The sequence below is a fragment of the Bombina bombina genome, chromosome 7 (genome assembly GCF_027579735.1).
Source record: "Bombina bombina isolate aBomBom1 chromosome 7, aBomBom1.pri, whole genome shotgun sequence".
In the NCBI taxonomy this organism is placed as follows: domain Eukaryota; kingdom Metazoa; phylum Chordata; class Amphibia; order Anura; family Bombinatoridae; genus Bombina; species Bombina bombina.
This window is the reverse complement of record NC_069505.1, coordinates 550,868,076-550,892,805: the sequence shown is the minus strand read 5'-3', so window position 1 is coordinate 550,892,805 and position 24,730 is coordinate 550,868,076. Positions and strand designations below refer to the sequence as shown.

Sequence of the window (24,730 nt, the reverse complement as noted above, 5' to 3'; positions counted from 1 at the left end):
CTCTATCTCTACTATCTGCTCTCTCTCCTCTCACTCAACTCTCTCTCCTCTCTCTTTTTCTCTTATCTCTATCTCCACTATCTCTCTTTCTCATCTCTCTCCACTCTCCCTCCCCCTCTCTCTTTCTAATCTCTCCTTTCTCATTTTCTCCACTCTCCTCTCTCTCTCTCTCTCTCTACTATCCTCTGTCTCTCTCCTCTCTCTACAATCTTATCTCACTCTCTCTTTTTATCTCTACTCCATCTCTACTATATGCTCTCTCTCCTCTCACTCAACTCTCCCTCCCTCTCTCAAATCTCTCTCCTCTCTCTTTTTCTCTACTCTCTCTCTCTCTCTCTCTCTCTCTCCCCACTCTCTGTCTCCATTCTCTCTCTCTCTATCTCTCTCTCCTCATTCTCTGCTATCCTCACTTTCTCTCTCTCTCCTCTCTCTACAATCTTAGCTCTCTTTTTCTTTCTCTCTCTCTTCTCTCTCTACCATCTCTATGCTCTTACTCTCTCCACTCTCTCTCCTCCCTTTTGCCTCCACCCTCTCTCCTATCAGTCTATGGCAATGTTGTGCGTAGTTATGAACCTTTAGAGTGGGGAGAATGACTTATGTCCATCCAATCCAGATCTGCACTGGCTCTTGCAGGAATACCTAGTGACATCATAGGGGTCAGAGAAATCCCTGCTAAAGCAAGATTTTCCCTGCTTGTGAGTCTGATCTGCAGCTGAGGGGCTTTAAGAGACCCCATCTCAGCCTGTTAACCACTTAAAAGGTGGTGATCACCTATTCCACTGGAAAAGGTAATTTTTTGTGGCGGAGACTTTTAAAGAACCCATATCTCCCCCTTAGATTTAACTAAAGGGGTATAAAACCCCTCATGTGAGGGTACTACCTCAATCTCTTTCTCAGGTGATCAAAGTGGTAATGGTAACCATCTGCCTTGAGTGCAAGCCTGGCAGTGTTTAACAAGGAAGAGGGGGCATATTTAGAGCCCATATTTTCTCCCATAAAACCCTCTTTCCTATGTGGAGTCTGATGCCCCTATCATAAAAAATGTCAATCACCTACCTAATGTATTTACTGAATATGGGGCGGTGGCTCCAAAGTAGGTCCTATCCCTTAAAGACTGCATACAACACACACTCACAAACCCACAATGCTCGTCACAATCAATTTAAAAATTAGGGGGCTAATGCTACTTTAGGTATCAGTTGATTCCCATAGAAGATGCATTTTATCTGTATACTTGGTGCTTGTATAGTGCTCTGGACTTTAAAATAGATCATAGCCTCCAAAATAAGCACTAAAATGGGTCAAGTATCCCCTCAAAGAAGGGTCACATACCCAATTGGATATCTGCCGATCACTGTAGCAACAGTGGTCACCTAACAGAACCGTTGGTATATGAGAACAATATGAGGCAATTGGGGTATATCCTATGTTGTGCCCCATAATACATAGTACAATTTTAGACCTCTTAATTGAACACCTCAACTCTGCCCTTTCAAATGGGAGGTCTTGTGTCCGTCCCGTTGCCATAACAGTGTTAGTTCTATATGGGGGTTCTGCCAGTTTATAAGAGGCATTTATTACCCCAACCATAGAAATATATTGTAAGATCCCCCTTTACTCAGCAGCAGGGCCGCCACTAGAAATTTTGGGGCCCCTGACTTAACCATTGATCAGCCCCCCCCCTTTGACATGTGCAATTTTTGACCAAGTGACTAAAACATATATACACTTTATTCTAAAGTGTCTGTTTAAACTTGGAAATGTTGTAAAGGTAGTAACATACAAACACACAGACACACTCATACACTGAAACACACACTCACACATAAGGATTCACATATAGACACTCTAGCAGACACGCAATGAAACACACTCAGACACAGACACCCAAACACTCAGCACTTGTTTACATTGACCTGACAAGTAATGAGGTAGACTACAGTTTTGTAAAAAAAAGGAGATTTAGAAAACAAAATATGGAGTTCTGATTATCTTTTTGTAAAGGAAGATGCCAACTAAATGATGACAACAGCATGCAGTGGCTGAAAGAAAGGGCCCGGAACTGCCTAAACAATAATTTAAAGGTTAAATGGTGGATTAGGTGATTTCCGGAAAGGTCTCATTAGTCTCAAAGTCTGTAGAAAGATGTGAATAATCAGTAGTAAAGTCAAAATGTACTAAAAATGAACAGACAATGGACACACAAACAAACTCAAACTTGCACATATACCCAAGGAAACACAGACAGAGACAGCCTCAAAAACACACAAAGACATAGACATACACACACAGAGACACCCACAGAAAACACACAAAGACATACACACACAGAGAGACAACCACATAAAACACAGAAAGACATACATACACACACCCACACTAAGGCATCCACAGAAAACACACAAAGACATACACACACCCTCACAGAGACACCCACAGAAAACACACACCCTCACAGAGACATCCACAGAAAACACAGACATACATACATACACACACACACCCTCACAGAGACATCCACAGAAAACACACAAAGACACACCCACCCTCCCAGAGACATCCACAGAAAACACACACCCTCACAGAGACATCCACAGAAAACATAGACATACATACATACACACACACACCCTCACAGAGACATCCACAGAAAACACAGACATACACACCCACCCTCACAGAGGCATCCAGAGAAAATACACAAAGACAAACATACACACACCCTCACAGAGACACCCATAGAAAAAGCTCAAAGACATATGCACACACCCTCACAGACTTCCACAGAAAATGCACAAAGACATACACACCCACCCTCACAGAGAGACCCACAGAAAAAAAATACATACACACTCATAGAGACATAAACCAAAGCACAAAGGCATAAACACAGACACCCACAGAAACACTCACAAGAGGAAACATTTATGCACCTTGCATCCCCTAAATCAACAGTGTGTGACATGCATGATAAAAAAATGCAGAAATTAAGAGATCACTTTTTAAAGAATCATATTTGTAAATGTGCAAACAAAAATAATTCTGTGAATTCTAAATTGTACATTAATAATCTAGGTAGATGGCTAGATGTAGAAAATTACTTTTAAAAGATTGACATATGTTTGTTTGTTTTTTCCCCATTTTCCCCAACCAAGAGCACCACTTCAAATATAGTGTACAAATGTTCCCATCTGTCAGCTGTACTTATGGATTTTGAAAATGCTGTACTCTATATGGTCTTCGTGGAACCATAAGCTGTGGTACTCATACCATTATATCTGGTTAAATGCAGGATTTAGGCTTGTTGGTATGTATTTCAAAATTAAGTCAGCTGTAGTGTAAACTGAACAGTTTTAAGTTAACCTGTCTCATTTCAAACACTGAGCAATCTTAGTCTGAGAGTATAACATTTTATGCAGATGTAAAAAACATAATTTATGTAAGAACTTACCTGATAAATTCATTTCTTTCATATTAGCAAGAGTCCATGAGCTAGTGACGTATGGGATATACATTCCTACCAGGAGGGGCAAAGTTTCCCAAACCTCAAAATGCCTACAAATACACCCCTCACCACACCCACAAATCAGTTTAACGAATAGCCAAGAAGTGGGGTGATAAGAAAAAAGTGCGAAAGCATATAAAATAAGGAATTGGAATAATTGTGCTTTATACAAAATCATAACCACCACAAAAAAAGGGCGGGCCTCATGGACTCTTGCTAATATGAAAGAAATGAATTTATCAGGTAAGTTCTTACATAAATTATGTTTTCTTTCATGTAATTAGCAAGAGTCCATGAGCTAGTGACGTATGGGATAATGACTACCCAAGAAGTGGATCTTTCCACACAAGAGTCACTAGAGAGGGAGGGATAAAATAAAGACAGCCAATTCCTGCTGAAAATAATCCACACCCAAAATAAAGTTTAACGAAAAACATAAGCAGAAGATTCAAACTGAAACCGCTGCCTGAAGTACTTTTCTACCAAAAACTGCTTCAGAAGAAGAAAATACATCAAAATGGTAGAATTTAGTAAAAGTATGCAAAGAAGACCAAGTAGCTGCTTTGCAGATCTGGTCAACCGAAGCTTCATTCCTAAATGCCCAGGAAGTAGAAACTGACCTAGTAGAATGAGCTGTAATTCTCTGAGGCGGAGTTTTACCCGACTCAACATAGGCAAGATGAATTAAAGATTTCAACCAAGATGCCAAAGAAATGGCAGAAGCTTTCTGGCCTTTTCTAGAACCGGAAAAGATAACAAATAGACTAGAAGTCTTACGAAAAGATTTCGTAGCTTCAACATAATATTTCAAAGCTCTAACAACATCTAAAGAATGCAACGATTTCTCCTTAGAATTCTTAGGATTAGGACATAATGAAGGAACCACAATTTCTCTACTAATGTTGTTGGAATTCACAACTTTAGGTAAAAATTCAAAAGAAGTTCGCAACACCGCCTTATCCTGATGAAAAATCAGAAAAGGAGACTCACAAGAAAGAGCAGATAATTCAGAAACTCTTCTGGCAGAAGAGATGGCCAAAAGGAACAAAACTTTCCAAGAAAGTAATTTAATGTCCAAAGAATGCATAGGTTCAAACGGAGGAGCTTGAAGAGCTCCCAGAACCAAATTCAAACTCCAAGGAGGAGAAATTGACTTAATGACAGGTTTTATACGAACCAAAGCTTGTACAAAACAATGAATATCAGGAAGAATAGCAATCTTTCTGTGAAAAAGAACAGAAAGAGCAGAGATTTGTCCTTTCAAAGAACTTGCAGACAAACCCATATCTAAACCATCCTGAAGGAACTGTAAAATTCTCGGAATTCTAAAAGAATGCCAGGAAAAATGATGAGAAAGACACCAAGAAATATAAGTCTTCCAGACTCTATAATATATCTCTCGAGATACAGATTTACGAGCCTGTAACATAGTATTAATCACAGAGTCAGAGAAACCTCTTTGACCAAGAATCAAGCGTTCAATCTCCATACCTTTAAATTTAAGGATTTGAGATCCTGATGGAAAAAAGGACCTTGTGACAGAAGGTCTGGTCTTAACGGAAGAGTCCACGGTTGGCAAGAGGCCATCCGGACAAGATCCGCATACCAAAACCTGTGAGGCCATGCCGGAGCTACCAGCAGAACAAACGAGCATTCCTTCAGAATCTTGGAGATTACTCTTGGAAGAAGAACTAGAGGCGGAAAGATATAGGCAGGATGATACTTCCAAGGAAGTGATAATGCATCCACTGCCTCCGCCTGAGGATCCCGGGATCTGGACAGATACCTGGGAAGTTTCTTGTTTAGATGGGACGCCATCAGATCTATTTCTGGAAGTTCCCACATTTGAAAAATCTGAAGAAATACCTCTGGGTGAAGAGACCATTCGCCCGGATGCAACGTTTGGCGACTGAGATAATCCGCTTCCCAATTGTCTACACCTGGGATATGAACCGCAGAGATTAGACAGGAGCTGGATTCCGCCCAAACCAAAATTCGAGATACTTCTTTCATAGCCAGAGGACTGTGAGTCCCTCCTTGATGATTGATGTATGCCACAGTTGTGACATTGTCTGTCTGAAAACAAATGAACGATTCTCTCTTCAGAAGAGGCCAAAACTGAAGAGCTCTGAAAATTGCACGGAGTTCCAAAATATTGATCGGTAATCTCACCTCCTGAGATTCCCAAACTCCTTGTGCCGTCAGAGATCCCCACACAGCTCCCCAACCTGTGAGACTTGCATCTGTTGAAATTACAGTCCAGGTCGGAAGCACAAAAGAAGCCCCCTGAATTAAACGATGGTGATCTGTCCACCATGATAGAGAGTGTCGAACAATCGGTTTTAAAGATATTAATTGAGATATCTTCGTGTAATCCTTGCACCATTGCTTCAGCATACAGAGCTGAAGAGGTCGCATGTGAAAACGAGCAAAGGGGATCGCGTCCGATGCAGCAGTCATAAGACCTAGAATTTCCATGCATAAGGCTACCGAAGGGAATGATTGTGACTGAAGGTTTCGACAAGCTGTAATCAACTTTAGACGTCTCTTGTCTGTTAAAGACAGAGTCATGGACACTGAATCCATCTGGAAACCCAGAAAGGTTACCCTTGTCTGAGGAATCAAAGAACTTTTTAGTAAATTGATCCTCCAACCATGATCTTGAAGAAACAACACAAGTCGATTCGTATGAGATTCTGCTAAATGTAAAGACTGAGCAAGTACCAAGATATCGTCCAAATAAGGAAATACCACAATACCCTGTTCTCTGATTACAGACAGCAGGGCACCGAGAACCTTTGTAAAAATTCTTGGAGCTGTAGCTAGGCCAAACGGCAGAGCCACAAACTGGTAATGCTTGTCCAGAAACGAGAATCTCAGGAACTGATAATGATCTGGATGAATCGGAATATGCAGATATGCATCCTGTAAATCTATTGTGGACATATAATTCCCTTGCTGAACAAAAGGAAAGATAGTCCTTATAGTTACCATCTTGAACGTTGGTATCCTTACATAATGATTCAATATTTTTAGATCCAGAACTGGTCTGAAAGAATTCTCCTTCTTTGGTACAATGAAGAGATTTGAATAAAACCCCATCCCCTGTTCCGGAACTGGAACTGGCATAATTACTCCAGTCAACTCTAGATCTGAAACACATTTCAGAAATGCTTGAGCTTTTACTGGATTTACTGGGACACGGGAAAGAAAAAATCTCTTTGCAGGAGGTCTCAACTTGAAACCAATTCTGTACCCTTCTGAAACAATGCTCTGAATCCAAAGATTGTGAACAGAATTGATCCAAATTTCCTTGAAAAAACGTAACCTGCCCCCTACCAGCTGAGCTGGAATGAGGGCCGCACCTTCATGTGGACTTAGAAGCAGGCTTTGCCTTTCTAGCTGGCTTGGATTTATTCCAGACTGGAGATGGTCTCCAAACTGAAACTGCTCCTGAGGATGAAGGATCAGGCTTTTGTTCTTTGTTGAAACGAAAGGAACGAAAACGATTATTAGCCCTGTTTTTACCTTTAGATTTTTTATCCTGTGGTAAAAAAGTTCCTTTCCCACCAGTAACAGTTGAAATAATGGAATCCAACTGAGAACCAAACAATTTGTTACCCTGGAAAGAAATGGAAAGTAAAGTTGATTTAGAAGCCATATCAGCATTCCAAGTTTTAAGCCATAAAGCTCTTCTAGCTAAAATAGCTAGAGACATAAACCTGATATCAACTCTGATAATATCAAAAATGGCATCACAGATAAAATTATTAGCATGCTGAAGAAGAATAATAATATCATGAGAATCACGATGTGTTACTTGTTGCGCTAAAGTTTCCAACCAAAAAGTTGAAGCTGAAAAGGATCCCTGTCAAAAGACACAAGAAAACAGGAGCGCAACTCCGTGCACCAAACAGTACACGGATGATCTAAGTGTAGGTTTAAAACAATTTTAATGGTGATAATATATATAAAAACATCCAAACAAATGATTCCAAACTCACATAATAGCCCTCAAACATATGAGGTATGTCAGCACACAAATGAGGGGAATGTATGTCCCACTGCTGGGCTTTTCCTCTCTCTCTCCCAGATTATTCGATAGCCAGCGGGTAAACCCTCTCATAGAAAACGGACCCTCTCTGCTCACAATGCGGTAGACGCTGTACTGCAAATAGCCGGCTATTTGCAGTACAGCGTCTACCGCATTGTGAGCAGAGAGGGTCCGTTTTCTATGAGAGGGTTTACCCGCTGGCTATCGAATAATCTGGGAGAGAGAGAGGAAAAGCCCAGCAGTGGGACATACATTCCCCTCATTTGTGTGCTGACATACCTCATATGTTTGAGGGCTATTATGTGAGTTTGGAATCATTTGTTTGGATGTTTTTATATATATTATCACCATTAAAATTGTTTTAAACCTACACTTAGATCATCCGTGTACTGTTTGGTGCACGGAGTTGCGCTCCTGTTTTCTTGTGTCTTTTGACAGGGATCCTTTTCAGTTTTGCTACCACGGATTTTACACCAGTGGAATATAAGGAGCAGCAGGACAGTGTGGAGGAAAATTGCGGACTTTTTTCTGAACTATCATTACAAAATACACAGTTTATATCTATCTTTGGTGTATATTAACTTGGTAAGAGTATATATTCTTTCTTCTTTCCAGGAGTAATTATATATGTATATGGGAAATATTTGTGAAATATTTATGATTAAGTATTAGACCCTGGGAATCTAAAGTGTTAATTCATTATTATTTTTTATCCTGCATCTCTAAATAGTGGGTCTATTTGACTCTTTTTTGTTGGCGCTCTTGGATCTTTGTTCTCTTGTTGTTTTTTAGGTGCATGGTCGATGTGGCCAGTTTGCTCTGTTCACATTTGACAGTGCACCTATATGGTGTGTTATACCTAGTGAGCAGCCACAATTGTGTTAATATTAACATTTGCTATTACCCTACTAATTTTACTATACTTTTAAATAACATTAGGTGTATACTAGATATTATATATACTGTCTTAAGGAAAGGTCTTTTTATAAAATGGACACGCCAAGTGTAGAAAATACCATTAGCTTTGGAAAATATTTTGACCCCTCCACCAGAAGCAGATTATTATCCACAACGGGGGATGGGGAGGAGGAAGAGAGAGATCCAAAGTTATTATTTAGAAGGCTAGAGAAACTTAGTAGGTCACAGATTAACTGCTGGTATGATCTAATAACTTTGGAAAACTTTGAAAAATATGGAATTATCCCTAAAGGGTTAAAATTATATAAGAAATCCATATTTGAGTTAGATGAGGTAGAATTCCTTAGTGAATGGGAGGAAGCTATGGATACCTGTTCGAGAAAATTTATTTCTATATTAAAGAGATATAGGGATAAGAAAGTGGAAAAATTGAGTAATGAGATACTACAGATTGAAACAGTCTTAAATGAGTACAAGGATGATGTCCTGTATAAAGAATTAGACATGAGAAATAGAACAGCTCTGAGACTTTTTGAATCTGAAGTTATAAAAAATAAAAAGAAGAAATTACATAATGCCCTATATGGAAATAAAGATAAAGAGATAGGAGAGGAAGATAATAATACTGGAGAAAAAACTGAAGGGACACCTAGGGGAGCAGAGGGAGGGGATGAAAGTTCGGAAAGAACAGGCTATGACAGTAGAAAATTCCATGTTAATGGCCAGCCCAAACATAAGATGAATATGAATAATAGAAATAGCAATAAGAACAAGAGTAAAATGGGAAATAATCAAACGAATAGGGAGAGAAACACACATTCAGAGTGTTATCAATATGATCAGATTGAAGGGGACTGGGGACACAGAGGAAGGAGGAAATCAAGTGTTAATGAACAATACTCCCTATACCCGCAAAAGAATCAAGGTTATTATCAGGAATGGGGTTTAGGGGCCAGACCAAAAAGTAATACACAGAAAGGTCCCTTCACCCAGAAGAAAAATGCAGAGGGTGGGAAACAGATTAACACTAATAACAAGAAAGGCCAAAATGTTGGATATAAAGATAAAGAACAGAAAGATATTGGGGGATACTTCCCCTATAGGAAAGAACAAGTAGAAAATCGTTTTTTAGGCCACCCCTCAGAGAACCTGCCTCGAGTAGGGAATCGAAACCCAAAAAGAGGTATAGAACACGAAGAAGAGGATGCAGAGGAGGAGTGGTATATAGAGCCAAAAAACAAAAAAGGGAAAGGGAAGCACTTTTGAGACCCTTTGGGCAGGAGATTTTTAATATATCAGAAAAGGTTTTAACTAAAGATGAAGAGAATCTCCTGAAAAAAGGCCTATCCTTTGCTCCTGAGGCAGCCCCCAATGAGTTTGAGTTATATATTGACACAAAGAAATTGATTAGGAAACTCACACTTGCGAGACATTTTAACCTTAGGAATGACAGCAAAAAGGATTATGGCCCCCCAATACAAGGGGATGAGTCATTAATTGTCCCTGAGAGTCTAGAAGATGGAGAGGCTTTAGGGGTTAATGAAACAGGGTTATTAAATATTTTGAACGATCTTGAAGAGGAAGCAAGAAACATACCTGTGAATCACAGTCAGTTAAAGAAAAATTCAGCATTTTACCCTGTTCATTCTAAGGGGAACTTTATCCCAGTATTTGAGAAATTTCTAGAAAAAGAACTAAAAGAGATTTGCCTGAGAGATAGAAAAAGGAAAAGAAACAGATGCAACCTAAACCCAAATGAACGAAAAGCACTAAAGAATCTAAGTGAGACCATGGATATAGTGGTCCGTAGTGCGGATAAGGGTGGGGGGGTTGTAATTCAGGGAAGAAAAGATTATATTAAGGAAGCCCATCGTCTATTAGGTGATTCTGAGACATATAAAACCCTAGAGAAGAATCCGACAGGAAATTTTCTATTAGAATATGAAGAATTAATCAAGACTGGGAAGAGTAATTTGGTTCTAAATAATGTGGAATTTCAGTATTTGGTGGTGGGGAATCCAGTCCTACCTATTTTCTATCATCTCCCCAAAATCCACAAGGGTTTGAGTAACCCGCCGGGGAGACCGATAGTCTCAGGGATTGGAGGCCTCACCACCAAATTGTCTGAATATGTTGATCAAATTTTGAAACCCATGGTTCCATGTTTACGGTCATATGTGAGGGATACAATACATATTTTGGAACTCACGAAGGATATAGAATGGAAACAGGATTTCATTTGGGTCACAATGGATGTTTGTTCGCTGTACACCTCAATCCCACATTTGTTGGGAATCACGGCTGTGAAGTATTTTGCCAATAAAAGCGGATACATAAATGAGACCCAGATGAGTTTCCTAGAGAGGGCTATGGAGTTTATTCTAACTAAAAATTATTTTGTATTTGAAAACAAATATTTCCTCCAAATAAGAGGTACCGCTATGGGTACAAAATTCGCCCCCACGTTTGCGAACCTCTATATGGGGTGGTGGGAGGATCTATTTGTTTTCAGCACAAATAACCCTTTTAAACATAACATAATAGAGTGGTATCGTTATATAGACGACGTGCTCATGATATGGCACGGCTCCAATGAGGATTTGAATAAATTTGTTGAATATACTAATAAGAATTTACTTAACCTAAAATTTACAATGGAATGGAGTAAAGATAGGGTTAACTTTTTAGATCTTGAAATTATACAAGAAAATGGAAGGGTCTACACAAATCTATATAGGAAACCCACTGACACAAACGGATATCTCCATGCCAGCAGTGGCCATCATAATAAATGGCTCAAAAATATCCCCCTAGGACAATTTCAGAGAGCAAGACGTAACTGTACTAAACAGGATGATTATGAAATAGCTGCAGGGGTGATTAGAAATAGATTTTTAGCAAAGGGATACGAGAATAAGGAATTAGTGAAAGTGCAAAATATCGTAGGGAATATGAATAGGGATGATCTTATTGGAGGTAATAATTCGAAAAAGAAGAATCATGATAGTAGTAAAAGGAAGATACAACTTGTAACAAAATTTAATAGAGCATCAAGAGAGATCGAGAAAGCCATGAAAAAACATTGGCCTATTATCATGCAAGATCCAGTATTAAGAGATATTCTGAACGATAGGGGACAAGTTATTTTTAAGAGAAATTCAAATGTTAAAAATAGAATTAGTCCTAGTATGCTGAAGTCGGAGAAATCCACAAATTGGCTAAAGAAAAACTCAGAGGGATTTTTCAAATGTGGTAGGAAGAATTGTAATTGCTGTGCCCATATGGAAAAGAATAATGGTACCTTTGGAAGGAAAAAAGGTGATGATACATTTAAAATCAGATGTATGATGAATTGTAAAACATGCTATGTTGTCTATCTTTTAAGGTGTTCGTGTGACAAAATCTACGTAGGTCGCACGAAACGACCCGTGAAGACCAGATTTAACGAGCACCTGAGAAACATAGAGAACGGTTTAGATAATCATGGTGTACCAGCACACTTTCTTGAAGCCCATGATGGCGATAAAACAGGTTTGAGTGTCTTAGCAATTGAACATGTAAAAAACCCCATTAGGGGAGGAGATAGATTACTTCTTTTAAGGCAACGGGAGACCTACTGGATCCACAAGCTTGAAGCTGTGGGTCCAGGAGGTATGAATAGAGACATAGATTTAGCAGCATTTCTGGATACATGATCAATATTTTGCTACCTCTCAAGGGTATTTTTAGTCAATTTTACGTCTTTTAGCCCCCTAATAGAAATTTACCTCTTCTAGTAACTATGTTCCTATATGTATTATGTATCTCTAAAGGGAAAGTAGATTATTCAGGGCTCTAGAAATAAATTATAACCATATATGTGGAGCCCTGATTCCAGCTGGGGTTTAGTCTCCCTAGATCTCTTAGGAATTTATACTTTGCCTATGAGAGTTTCTATATAAAAGTGTCTAAATAGGTCTTATTTAGTGCCTTATATATATATCTTCATTACTTTATCGTTTATAATATGCGCTATCAATTTTAGTGATCATATATTTCTTCCTTAGATTAATTCTGAATGGGCAGTAAAAATTAATATGTCCATATATTTGTATCCTTTTTTAGCAGGTGTAAATAGATAGATTATATTTATGAGTTTTTTTATTACTTAAGCACAATTATATTTTTTATATTTATGTATTTGTTTTAACTAGCCTTTGAACATTTATTTGCTTTGTGGTTTTAGAAAACGTCTTATATATTAAGCAGTTCTGTGATATTTTATGAAATTTGTATGCAATGTATTTGATGTATATTTTAATTGTTATCAGATTAGGTGGATCATGTATAACCATAGGGATTATCTCATTTGTATGAAACAGCCTACCTATAGATTGGGACATTAGCATATGTATATCGCTCATGCAGGATAGAGGGATATAAATAAGCTGTAAGAAGCAATGTGGGCATTGCCTCTGACGAAGCGAGGAGGAGCCTCGCGAAACGCGTTAGGCCACGCCCACTTTACGCTACGTAGGACGTACTCTGACGTTTGTGTTAGGACCTGGACTGGAGCCGGCTATTTGCAGTACAGCGTCTACCGCATTGTGAGCAGAGAGGGTCCGTTTTCTATGAGAGGGTTTACCCGCTGGCTATCGAATAATCTGGGAGAGAGAGAGGAAAAGCCCAGCAGTGGGACATACATTCCCCTCATTTGTGTGCTGACATACCTCATATGTTTGAGGGCTATTATGTGAGTTTGGAATCATTTGTTTGGATGTTTTTATATATATTATCACCATTAAAATTGTTTTAAACCTACACTTAGATCATCCGTGTACTGTTTGGTGCACGGAGTTGCGCTCCTGTTTTCTTGTGTCTTTTGACAGGGATCCTTTTCAGTTTTGCTACCACGGATTTTACACCAGTGGAATATAAGGAGCAGCAGGACAGTGTGGAGGAAAATTGCGGACTTTTTTCTGAACTATCATTACAAAATACACAGTTTATATCTATCTTTGGTGTATATTAACTTGGTAAGAGTATATATTCTTTCTTCTTTCCAGGAGTAATTATATATGTATATGGGAAATATTTGTGAAATATTTATGATTAAGTATTAGACCCTGGGAATCTAAAGTGTTAATTCATTATTATTTTTTATCCTGCATCTCTAAATAGTGGGTCTATTTGACTCTTTTTTGTTGGCGCTCTTGGATCTTTGTTCTCAAAAAGTTGAAGCTGCAGCAACATCAGCCAAAGATATAGCAGGTCTAAGAAGATTACCTGAACACAGATAAGCTTTTCTTAGAAAGGACTCAATTTTCCTATCTAGAGGATCCTTAAACGAAGTACCATCTGACGTAGGAATAGTAGTACGTTTAGCAAGGGTAGAAATAGCCCCATCAACTTTAGGGATCTTGTCCCAAAATTCTAATCTGTCAGACGGCACAGGATATAATTGCTTAAAACGTTTAGAAGGAGTAAATGAATTACCCAAATTATCCCATTCTTTGGAAATTACTGCAGAAATAGCATTAGGAACAGGAAAAACTTCTGGAATAACCACAGGAGCTTTAAATACCTTATCTAAACGTTTAGAATTAGTATCAAGAGGACCAGAATCCTCTATTTCTAAAGCAATTAGTACTTCTTTAAGTAAAGAACGAATAAATTCCATTTTAAATAAATATGAAGATTTATCAGCATCAACCTCTGAGACAGAATCCTCTGAACCAGAGGAATCATCAGAATCAGAATGATGATGTTCAGTTAAAAATTCATCTGTAGGGAGAGAAGTTTTAAAAGATTTTTTACATTTACTAGAAGGAGAAATAACAGACATAGCCTTCTTTATGGATTCTGAAACAAAATCTCTTATATTATCAGGAACATTCTGCACCTTAGATGTTGAAGGAACTGCAACAGGCAATGGTACTTTACTAAAGGAAATATTATCTGCTTTAACAAGTTTGTCATGACAATCAATACAAACAACAGCTGGAGGAATAGCTACCAAAAGTTTACAGCAGATACACTTAGCTTTGGTAGATTCAGCACTTGACAGTGATTTTCCTGTAGTATCTTCTGACTCAGATGCAACGTGAGACATCTTGCAATATGTAAGAGAAAAAACAACATATACATAAAGCAAAATTGATCAAATTCCTTAAATGACAGTTTCAGGAATGGGAAAAAATGCCAAAGAACAAGCTTCTAGCAACCAGAAGCAATAAAAAATGAGACTTAAATAATGTGGAGACAAAAGTGACGCCCATATTTTTTCGCGCCAAATAAGACGCCCACATTATTTGACGCCTAAATGCTTTTTGGCGCCAAAAATGACGCCACATCCGGAACGCCGACATTTTTGACGCAAAATAACGTCAAAAAAATGACGCAACTTCCGGCGACACGTATGACGCCGGAAACGGAAATAGAATTTTTGCGCCAAAAAAGTCCGCGCCAAGAATGACGCAATAAAATGAAGCATTTTCAGCCCCCGCGAGCCTAACAGCCCACAGGGAAAAAAGTCAAATTTTAAGGTAAGAAAAATGTTAAATTAAAATGCATTATCCCAAATATGAAACTGACTGTCTGAAAATAAGGAAAGTTGAACATTCTGAGTCAAGGCAAATAAATGTTTGAATACATATATTTAGAACTTTATAAACAAAGTGCCCAACCATAGCTAGGAGTGTCACAGAAAATAAGACTTACTTACCCCAGGACACATCTACATATAGCAGATAGCCAAACCAGTACTGAAACGAGAATCAGCAGAGGTAATGGTATATATAAGAGTATATCGTCGATCTGAAAAGGGAGGTAAGAGATAAATCTCTACGACCGATAACAGAGAACCTATGAAATAGACCCCTTAGAAGGAGATCACTGCATTCAAATAGGCAATACTCTCCTCACATCCCTCTGACATTCACTGCACGCTGAGAGGAAAACCGGGCTCCAACTTGCTGCGGAGCGCATATCAACGTAGAATCTAGCACAAACTTACTTCACCACCTCCATCGGAGGCAAAGTTTGTAAAACTGATTTGTGGGTGTGGTGAGGGGTGTATTTGTAGGCATTTTGAGGTTTGGGAAACTTTGCCCCTCCTGGTAGGAATGTATATCCCATACGTCACTAGCTCATGGACTCTTGCTAATTACATGAAAGAAATCTTAGATAAAATGCCTCTGGAAAGTCCTTGCATAAAGGGGCAGTAAACTGGAATGTAATATATACATTTGTGTATCGAGGAGGAAACATTTCTGCATGGTTTTAAAAATAGAATTTCTACAGCATTGTCAAATAATTATAAATACATTGCTGCTAAAGAAATGTGTTTTTATGGACCCCTGGCCCCACCATACAACTACTACCACACTGAATTTACAATCCAAAATTGCACAAAGAAATAAAAAAACATTTGCTAAGTAAGTCCTACCTCCTCTGCAAATGAAAGTGATCTGCCGTCTGACTCAGGCACACACTGTACAAACAAAGTGCCAAGTCTGTCTCACACTATGCATAGTGGTTTAGTGCACACTCAGAAATCCTCTCAAATGCTAATACTTTACTCCTTGTAATAACAATTCCCATGCTCAATTAGCACTCTGCTGTAGTACCCACTGGTGGCTGCAAAAATTTAATTTTTTTTTTTTTTTTTTTTAGTTCTTGCCTCATGGGCCCCCCTGGCCCATTGTGCCCCTGACAGGAGTCACCCCTGTCACCCCCTGATGGCGACCCTGCTCAGCAGTAACTACAAGACTCATTTTGGTGTGTTGTTGATCTTAGGGATCATAAATCAATGTTTCTCTGAACTAATACATAGGGGCAGATTTATTTAAGACTGGGCGGACATCTTCATCCCTGTCCACCCAGCATTGCATTCGGCATTGAAGTGTGAAACCCTGCCCCCTGCTATTGCGCAGCCAATCGTGCGTGAGAGGGAGCTGTCAATCAAACCGGTCAGTAAAGTCCAGGGGTATTGACATACGCCACATAACAGGTGACTGCAGTTTTTTGACTCTCAGCTGCAGGGTCGGTCGGAGCTTGATAAATGGAGCTGTCAATATAGATTAGACAGGGGTAGGAATATACATACTTTATCACAGTGAGTTAAGACATCCCTCTGAGGAATCAGAATTTTGTGTAATTTTAAAATGTATCTAACATGTGTATGTTTAAACATATTCATCTTATGCATAAACTGTTAGATAAAGTTTATCTTTTGTCTTTTCATTTTTATTAAACAATACAGATTAAAAATCCTAAATGTTTGCATTTTAGGAAGGTGAACTAATGCCATGTGGGACAATAATGTGTGTTAAAATATTTAGGAAATATTTCAAAGACCACTAAACACAGTAGGATTACAAAATCAAGAAGTACATAATAAGACAATGCAACAAATGAGCAAAAAAAATTTTCTGACAAATTTAAATTTTTCCTTTAATTTTGATGACCCTCTTTATCATGTGATAACCATCAGCCAATCACAGACTCATATACATATACACTGTAAACAATTGCACACACTCAGCTGGTGCTTCATAAAGTGTGCATATAAAAAATATGTGTTGATAGTGAAGTAAATCATGACTTTATTTTTTTAAAGGGACATGAAACCCAAAAATTCCAATTTACTTCTATTACCTAGTTTGCTTCATTCTTTAGGTATCCTTTGTTGAATAGATAGCAATGCACTTGGGTGAGGCACTCACACGAGGCATCTATGTGCAGCCACCAATCCTATATGAATATGCTTTTCAACAAAAGATATCAAGAGAACAAAACAAATTAGATCATAGAAGTAATATTGGAAAGTTGTTTAAAATTGAACCCTCTTCCAAAAACATAAAAGAAAATAATTGGGTTTCATGTCCCTTTATTTAGTAAGTACTCCATATAAAGTGACACAAAGTCCAAGATTTATCAAGGGGTCTTAGCCCCATCGACTGCAGTTTCACACGACCGAGCCTGTAGTTGAGATTTAAGAAGCAGCGATCATCAGACCACTGCTTCTATGGCGGATATCAATATCCCTAGACTTTTATTACCAGGGAGATTGACAGCCCCTGCCCACACGCAGCCAATCATGCACGGGCAAGGGTGGAGTTGCACACAAAAAACACAAGAGCGCATGTGTGCAATGATAAATGCAGCGGATTTCTGCCCCACCAGAGACTATGCCGGGCAGACAGGGGTGAGGATGTACGCCCCTGTCCACCAGTAGTATGATAAATCGAGCCCAAAATTTATTTTTTTTCTTCATTTCATGGTGGTATTCTCCTATATTAAAGGGACACTGAACCCAATTTTTTCTTTCGTGATTCAGATAGAGCATGCAATTTTAAGCAACTTTCTAATTTACTCCTATTATCAAATTTTCTTCGTTCTCTTGTTATCTTTATTTGAAAAAGAAGGCATCTAAGCTTTTTTATTAGTTCAGAACTCTGGACAGCACTTTTTTATTAGTGGATTAATTTATCCACCAATCAGCAAGAACAACCCAGGTTGTTCACCAAAAATGGCCCGGCATCTAAACTTACATTCTTGCATTTCAAATAAAGATACCAAGAGAATGAAGAAAATTTGATAACAGGAGTAAATTACAAAGTTGCTTAAAATGTCATGCTCTATCTGAATCACGAAAGAAAAAATTTGGGTTCAGTGTCCCTTTCAGGCATTTATGCAAACTAAAGTTATTTTCTAAAAATGACTTTTTTTTGTTACAGAAAAAAAAAGTTACGATTATTTTGTAAATATAACCAGTGACAAACAACTTAAAAAAAAAAAACAGCTTCAGCCTCGGCGGTGAAAGCATTGACAAAAATGTACTTTTCAATATAACGAGGGAAATGATTAGCCAAACCCACAGCATAATCCACTGCGCCAGTTTTATAAAATAAAGATTTGGTGAAATAATTAAGCTATGGTTGTATAGATATAAAGATGCCTTATGTGTATATATATATATATATATATATATATATATATATATATATATATATACGTATATTCATTTTTTAAAATTAATATATGTACACACACACATCCATACATACACACATTATATATATATATACATCTTTGAGCCCTGTGAAAAACCTTGTCAAATACCATATTCCCTTAAAGAAATGTTAACCCCATTTTTCAAAATATTAGAAATAGTTGAAATAGCATAGGTCTTGACTCAGACGAAAATGTCAAATATATATATATATATATATATATATATATATATACATACATACAAACATATCTATCTATTTTTAAAAAAAAAAAATCTTTAAAGGTGAATAGCAATGCTTTTTTCTTAATGTGTTAAACTGCTTGCAGGGGTACAGTAAGTTATATACAAACAGTAGTGCAGTAATAAAATACTCTAACATTTTAGGGCATATTCTTCATGCCCTTTTAAATGGACAATCTCATGCATTTTATATCCTTTTAATTTAGTAGTTTAAAAAAAACGAGATCCAATTTAGCTAGTCTGTTCAGAATGATACATATGTAGGAAGTTAAAAGTCGTGTTATGCCACCAAGTGGCCAAATAAAGGTACTAGCATCTTCTAAAAAGCACTTGTTAAAAAATATTTTTTATGGCCTTTTTATGGCCTTTCGTAAAAAAAAAGAGTTATAAATAAAGTAGTTAACTAATTTTTAATAAGCTGTGGGTGGCTATCTATAGCTAGGTTTACCATCCCTGTTGCCTCAACTTACTACAAAATGTAACACAGAGTTTTTTTGTGTGTATTGGGCTCATGCCCCATGTTACAGATTTATTTTGTTTATGCAAGTCTCCTCCCCTTTTAAAAAAAATCTAGTCCCTTCAAGTAACATTTTATTTTCCCTTAAAGGGACAGGATGCATTTTGAGATTATAATATAACATGTTCAATTATGCATTGTAAAAAAACTAACAAACAAACAAACAAAAAAACTTTGCATAATTTAATAGTTTTAATAATTTTTCCTTATTTATTTTGCCTTCCTTTCCTGTTATTTATCTCTGAAAACTGTTTTTCATTTCTGAGAATTGGAAGTGCACACATAAGACTTCAGAAGCCCAACTGGCTTCCGCATAGGGAGTAACATACTTGCAAACATACATATAAAATGACAGTGGTTAGTGTTCACTCAAGTAATAAGTCTAGATTTTCTTCTCAAAATAAGGTGGAATTGAAAATAAATAAATAATTGCAGTTTACATATTAGGCGCAAGATTACGAGTGACGCACTTACAGTTGTCTGCGAGCGATATCAGTTTTATCGTGCCTATTTGCACGCATTGGCGGTAGCGCTCGTATTACAAGTTGAAAGTAAACACAATCGCTTGCGCACAATTGAAGTTAACGCAAGTCGGGTTAGCATGACCTCAGAGCTCTTGCTGTTACGCTTGAATAAAAAGTGGCACAAAACACATCAACAACACATTACAAAGTACAGTTAAACTCATAATAACACCATCTAATAAAAATGATTAAAATAAAAAAAATTGCACAAAAAAGTTATAAGGGCTCAAAGATATGAGGTCTGAGTTTGTAAAACTACAGGGTGTGTGATATCTTCAGTGACTCAGCTGAAAATACTGAGAACAAAGTAGTGAGAAACACATAAAACTAGATCTTTATTTGGTAGAGCTGTAACAATAAGAAGAATTATAAGGGGTTTTCCAATAATGTCAACATCACATAAAATGACTATGAGGAAGCTTTGCATATCACTTGTGGTCCTAAACTTAGTTGACTGAAAAATATCTATTCTGTATACCAAGTAAAAACTCTTTCTGGGCATAAAATCATAAACATGAAAGGAGCTCACCACATACCCATGCCAGCTTAATTAACTATTTCATACCTCTCAATTTTTCCTTTTCCTGGATTGTATATGGGACTGAGTGGCTTGTGCTGACTCAGGGAGATCCATGAGGGCAAACCTGGGTTTATTTAATGGAGGGATGTGACATAGGCAGAGTTGTGTGTGATATGGGCAGGGTGGGGCATTCTGGGGGAGTGACTAAGGGGCATATTTATTAAAGTGCGAGCGGACATGATACGATGTAGCGTATCATGTCCGCTGCAGATCGAGAAATGCCGACAGCATACGCTGTCGGCATTTATCACTGCACAAGCAGTTTACCAGAACTGCTTGTGCAATACCACCCCCTGCAGATTTGCGGCCAATCGGCCGCTAGCAGGGTTTGTCAATCACCCCAATCGTATTAGATCGGGTGGATTTCTGTCCGCCGCCTCTGGGCAGGCAGACAAGTTATGGAGCTGCGGTCTTTAGACCGCTGTTTCAAACTTCTGTTTCAAGCGAGCCTGAAGGCTTGCCGGAAACAAGGGGTATCAAGCTCCATTCGGAGCTTGAAAATTCGGCCCCTAGGAGTCCATAGATTTACTTGACGTGAAAGTGACAGCAAGATAGAGCTCCAAATCCGGGACTATCCTGCAAAATGCGGGACAGCTGATAACTCTGTATCTGCTACATTTTATAAAGAAGAACTAATGTGTAGCGTCTCCTATAAACATAGGAAGAAAGCTTTTTTTAGAACTCACTTTCCACTGACAAACTTCTGTGATTGTACAAAGTTATTTTTCCTGCTGTTGGTACCTTTATGTTCTGCATACAAACAACCCTCCATTCATTTTACCTGCAGTACTTTACTCCCCATTAACATATAAACCTACATGTGTAATAGAGAGGTACATTACAGTATTTTACTGTAACATTTGCTGTTCAGAATCGTAGGTCTGGATTTCAATCTGCCAGCATAGCATTCTGATGTTTATCTGGCAGGACATTAAATAGTTTTTTAATCCATTTTTCCACCGCATAATAACCCATTTATCTAACATTTTTTAAATGCAATCAGGCACAGCATATGTGCGTATCTGCTAATCATTGACTGTCTTTAACTCAGGATTGGCCGTGCATTATCTATATGAATCTGATTTTAACTATGAGTTTAACCCATTTGACGGAGGTTAAACATGTAAGTATAAGCAATTGTGTGATAAGAAAATGTTCTAGCACATTATGGCATTTTGTTACTTTTCTTTTATGTCTCTTAAAGGGACAGTATACACCAATTTTATATAGGTGCATGCAATAGACACTACTTTAAAGAATATGCACAGATACTGATCTAAAAATCCAGTATAAAACCTTTTAAAAACTTACTTAGAAGCTCCCAGTTCAGCATTGTTGATGAGGTTAGGCTGGGACACCCAGTGAAAGAGGTTGGGATACCCAGTGAAAGGGGCTGGAAAAACAAAAGGAGCCCACCCTCCAGCCTGCATTTGAAAAGACAGATAACATAAACAGCAGCCAGCAGGAGTCTGTAGACAGCAGTATACATCTGACACTCTGGGGCTTGGTTAGGAGAATTATTATTACTTAGTTCTTATATAGTCCCCATTCAATACTGTCGTCATATCTTCACTAACTTCTTAAAGAGATACCATCATAATAATAGTATTTTTTTACCTCAACCTTTTAGAGTCCATCACCTTCTTTAAAATAGAGCACCCAAATATAGAGAGTTTTTCAGAGAGCAATTTACTAAAACATATTGGGGCCGATTTATCAACCTTCTGTTCAACATGATCTGATCAGTGGATCATGTCCAACAGACATCGCTGAATGCGGAGAGCAATACGCTCTCCGCATTCAGCATTGCACCAGCATCTCTTGTGAACTGCTGGTGCAACACGCCCCCTGCAGATTCGTCAGATACATGTCCACATCACACCTCAGGTCAGAAGCCCTGGCCTTAGCGCCCCTGTCAGATACATGTCCACATCACACCTCAGGTCATAAGCCCTGGCCCTGAAGCCCCTGTCAGTTACATGTCCACATCACACCTCAGGTCATAAGCCCTGGCCCTGAAGCCCCTGTCAGTTACATGTCCACATCACACCTCAGGTCATAAGCCCTGGCCCTGAAGCCCCTGTCAGTTACATGTCCACATCACACCTCAGGTCATAAGCCCTGGCCCTGAAGCCCCTGTCAGATACATGTCCACATCACACCTCAGGTCATAAGCCCTGGCCCTGAAGCCCCTGTCAGATACATGTCCACTTCACACCTCAGGTCATAAGCCCTGGCCCTGAAGCCCCTGTCAGTTACATGTCCACATCACACCTCAGGTCATAAGCCCTGGCCCTGAAGCCCCTGTCAGATACATGTCCACATCACACCTCAGGTCATAAGCCCTGGCCCTGAAGCCCCTGTCAGATACATGTCCACTTCACACCTCAGGTCATAAGCCCTGGCCCTGAAGCCCCTGTCAGTTACATGTCCACATCACACCTCAGGTCATAAGCCCTGGCCCTGAAGCCCCTGTCAGATACATGTCCACATCACACCTCAGGTCAGAAGCCCTGGCCCTGAAGCCCCTGTCAGATACATGTCCACTTCACACCTCAGGTCACACCCATGGCTCTAAATCCATTGTCAACTGGATATCAACATCAGACCTCTGTCTCTGAAACCCCTGTCACATCCCTGGCCCATAAGATCCTGTCAGCCATATGTCCATATTAGACCTTAGATCAGACCCCTGTCACTGAAGCCCCTGTCAACTGAATATCAATTTAAGACCCCAGATTAGACTCATGCCCATGAAGCCCACATCAGACTGCAGATTAGACTCCTGGCCCTGCAACCCATATCAACTTTATGTTCAGTCAGGCCTCAGATCAGACCCCTGACACTGAAGCTCGTGTCAGATATATATCCATATAAGACCTCAGATTAGATCCTGGCTCTGAAGTCCCTATTTAATGATGGCGAGAAGGCAAAAGGTTCTCTCACAATTAAGACACAGAAATCATGGCCCTGCTAATCCTGTCAGTCATATGTCCATACCAAACCCCAAAGCCTCTGTCAGCTATATCAGATCTTATATCTGACCTGAAGCACATGTCAGCAACACAAATACATTTCAGAACAGAACCCTGGCCCTGATTGCCTGTCAGCTATATGTCAAAATCTGACCTCAGATTACACCCCTGGCTTTGAAGCACCTGTCAGCTATGTGTCCACATTAGACCCTAAAGCTCCTGTCAACTATATTTTCAAGTCAGACCTCAGTTCAGATGCCCGGCACTGAAGCCAATGTAAACCACATACCCCATCATACTTCAGATCAGAAACAATCAATTTAGGGTCCATTTTTGTTTACATATATTTTACTGGGCAGCCAGCTGAAATACCAGACTGACTGATTTAATATTGGGCGCCTGTCAGCCCTACTCCCCATGTATCTGCATTACAATGATAAGATTTACAGTATGAAGCCTACAAGAGACTAATAATACAGATAGAAAATACTAGATAGAAATACTATAAAAGAAACATATAACAAAGCAGCACAAGACTGTAAATGACTGAATAATAACTAAAAAGTTATATGATTTCAGACGTACCTGTGACTGTTGGAGCCATTAAGATTAGGGTGATATATACAAATGTACTCTTCATTCTGCCTTACTCCTGGGAGCTGTCTCTCACACCTTTACTGTCTCTTTCTCTCTGTGCCTGTCTCTCACACCATTACTGTCACTTTTTCTCTGTGCCTGTCTCTCACACCATTACTGTCACTTTCTCTCTGTGCCTGCCTCTCACACCTTTACTGTCACTTTCTCTCTGTGCCTGCCTCTCACACATTTACTGTCTCTTTCTCTCTGTGCCTGTCTCTCACACCATTACTGTCACTTTCTCTCTGTGCCTGTCTCTCACACCTTTACTGTCTCTTTCTCTCTGTGCCTGCCTCTCCCACATTTACTATCTCTTTCTCTTTGTGCCTGTCTCTTACACCTTTACTGTCTCTTTCTCTCTGTGCCTGTCTCTCACACCATTACTGTCACTTTCTCTCTGTGTCTGCCTCTCACACATTTACTGTCTCTTTATCTCTGTGTCTGCCTCTCACACATTTACTGTCTCTTTCTCTCTGTGCCTGCCTCTCCCACATTTACTATCTCTTTATCTTTGTGCCTGTCTCTTACACCTTTACTGTCTCTTTCTCTCTGTGCCTGTCTCTCACACCATTACTGTCACTTTCTCTCTGTGTCTGCCTCTCACACATTTACTGTCTCTTTATCTCTGTGTCTGCCTCTCCCACATTTACTATCTCTTTATCTTTGTGCCTGTCTCTTACACCTTTACTGTCTCTTTCTCTCTGTGCCTGCCTCTCACACCATTACTGTCACGTTCTCTCTGTGCCTGTCGTGTCTCTCACGCCTTTACTGTCTCATTCTCTCT

General features: G+C 38.9%; 1 protein-coding gene across 1 annotated transcript in view; it reads right to left on the bottom strand.

Annotated features, from left to right (window-relative positions):
- LOC128667006 (butyrophilin subfamily 1 member A1) overlaps nucleotides 1-24,712 on the bottom strand; it is a 149,004-nt gene extending 124,292 nt beyond the window's left edge. Inside the window, exon 1 of the mRNA XM_053721862.1 lies at nucleotides 23,896-24,712. Coding sequence (XP_053577837.1) covers nucleotides 23,896-23,950 — 55 coding nt within the window. The 5' untranslated portion in view covers nucleotides 23,951-24,712. The remainder of the gene's footprint in view (nucleotides 1-23,895) is intronic.
- Nucleotides 24,713-24,730: the final 18 nt, after the last annotated feature.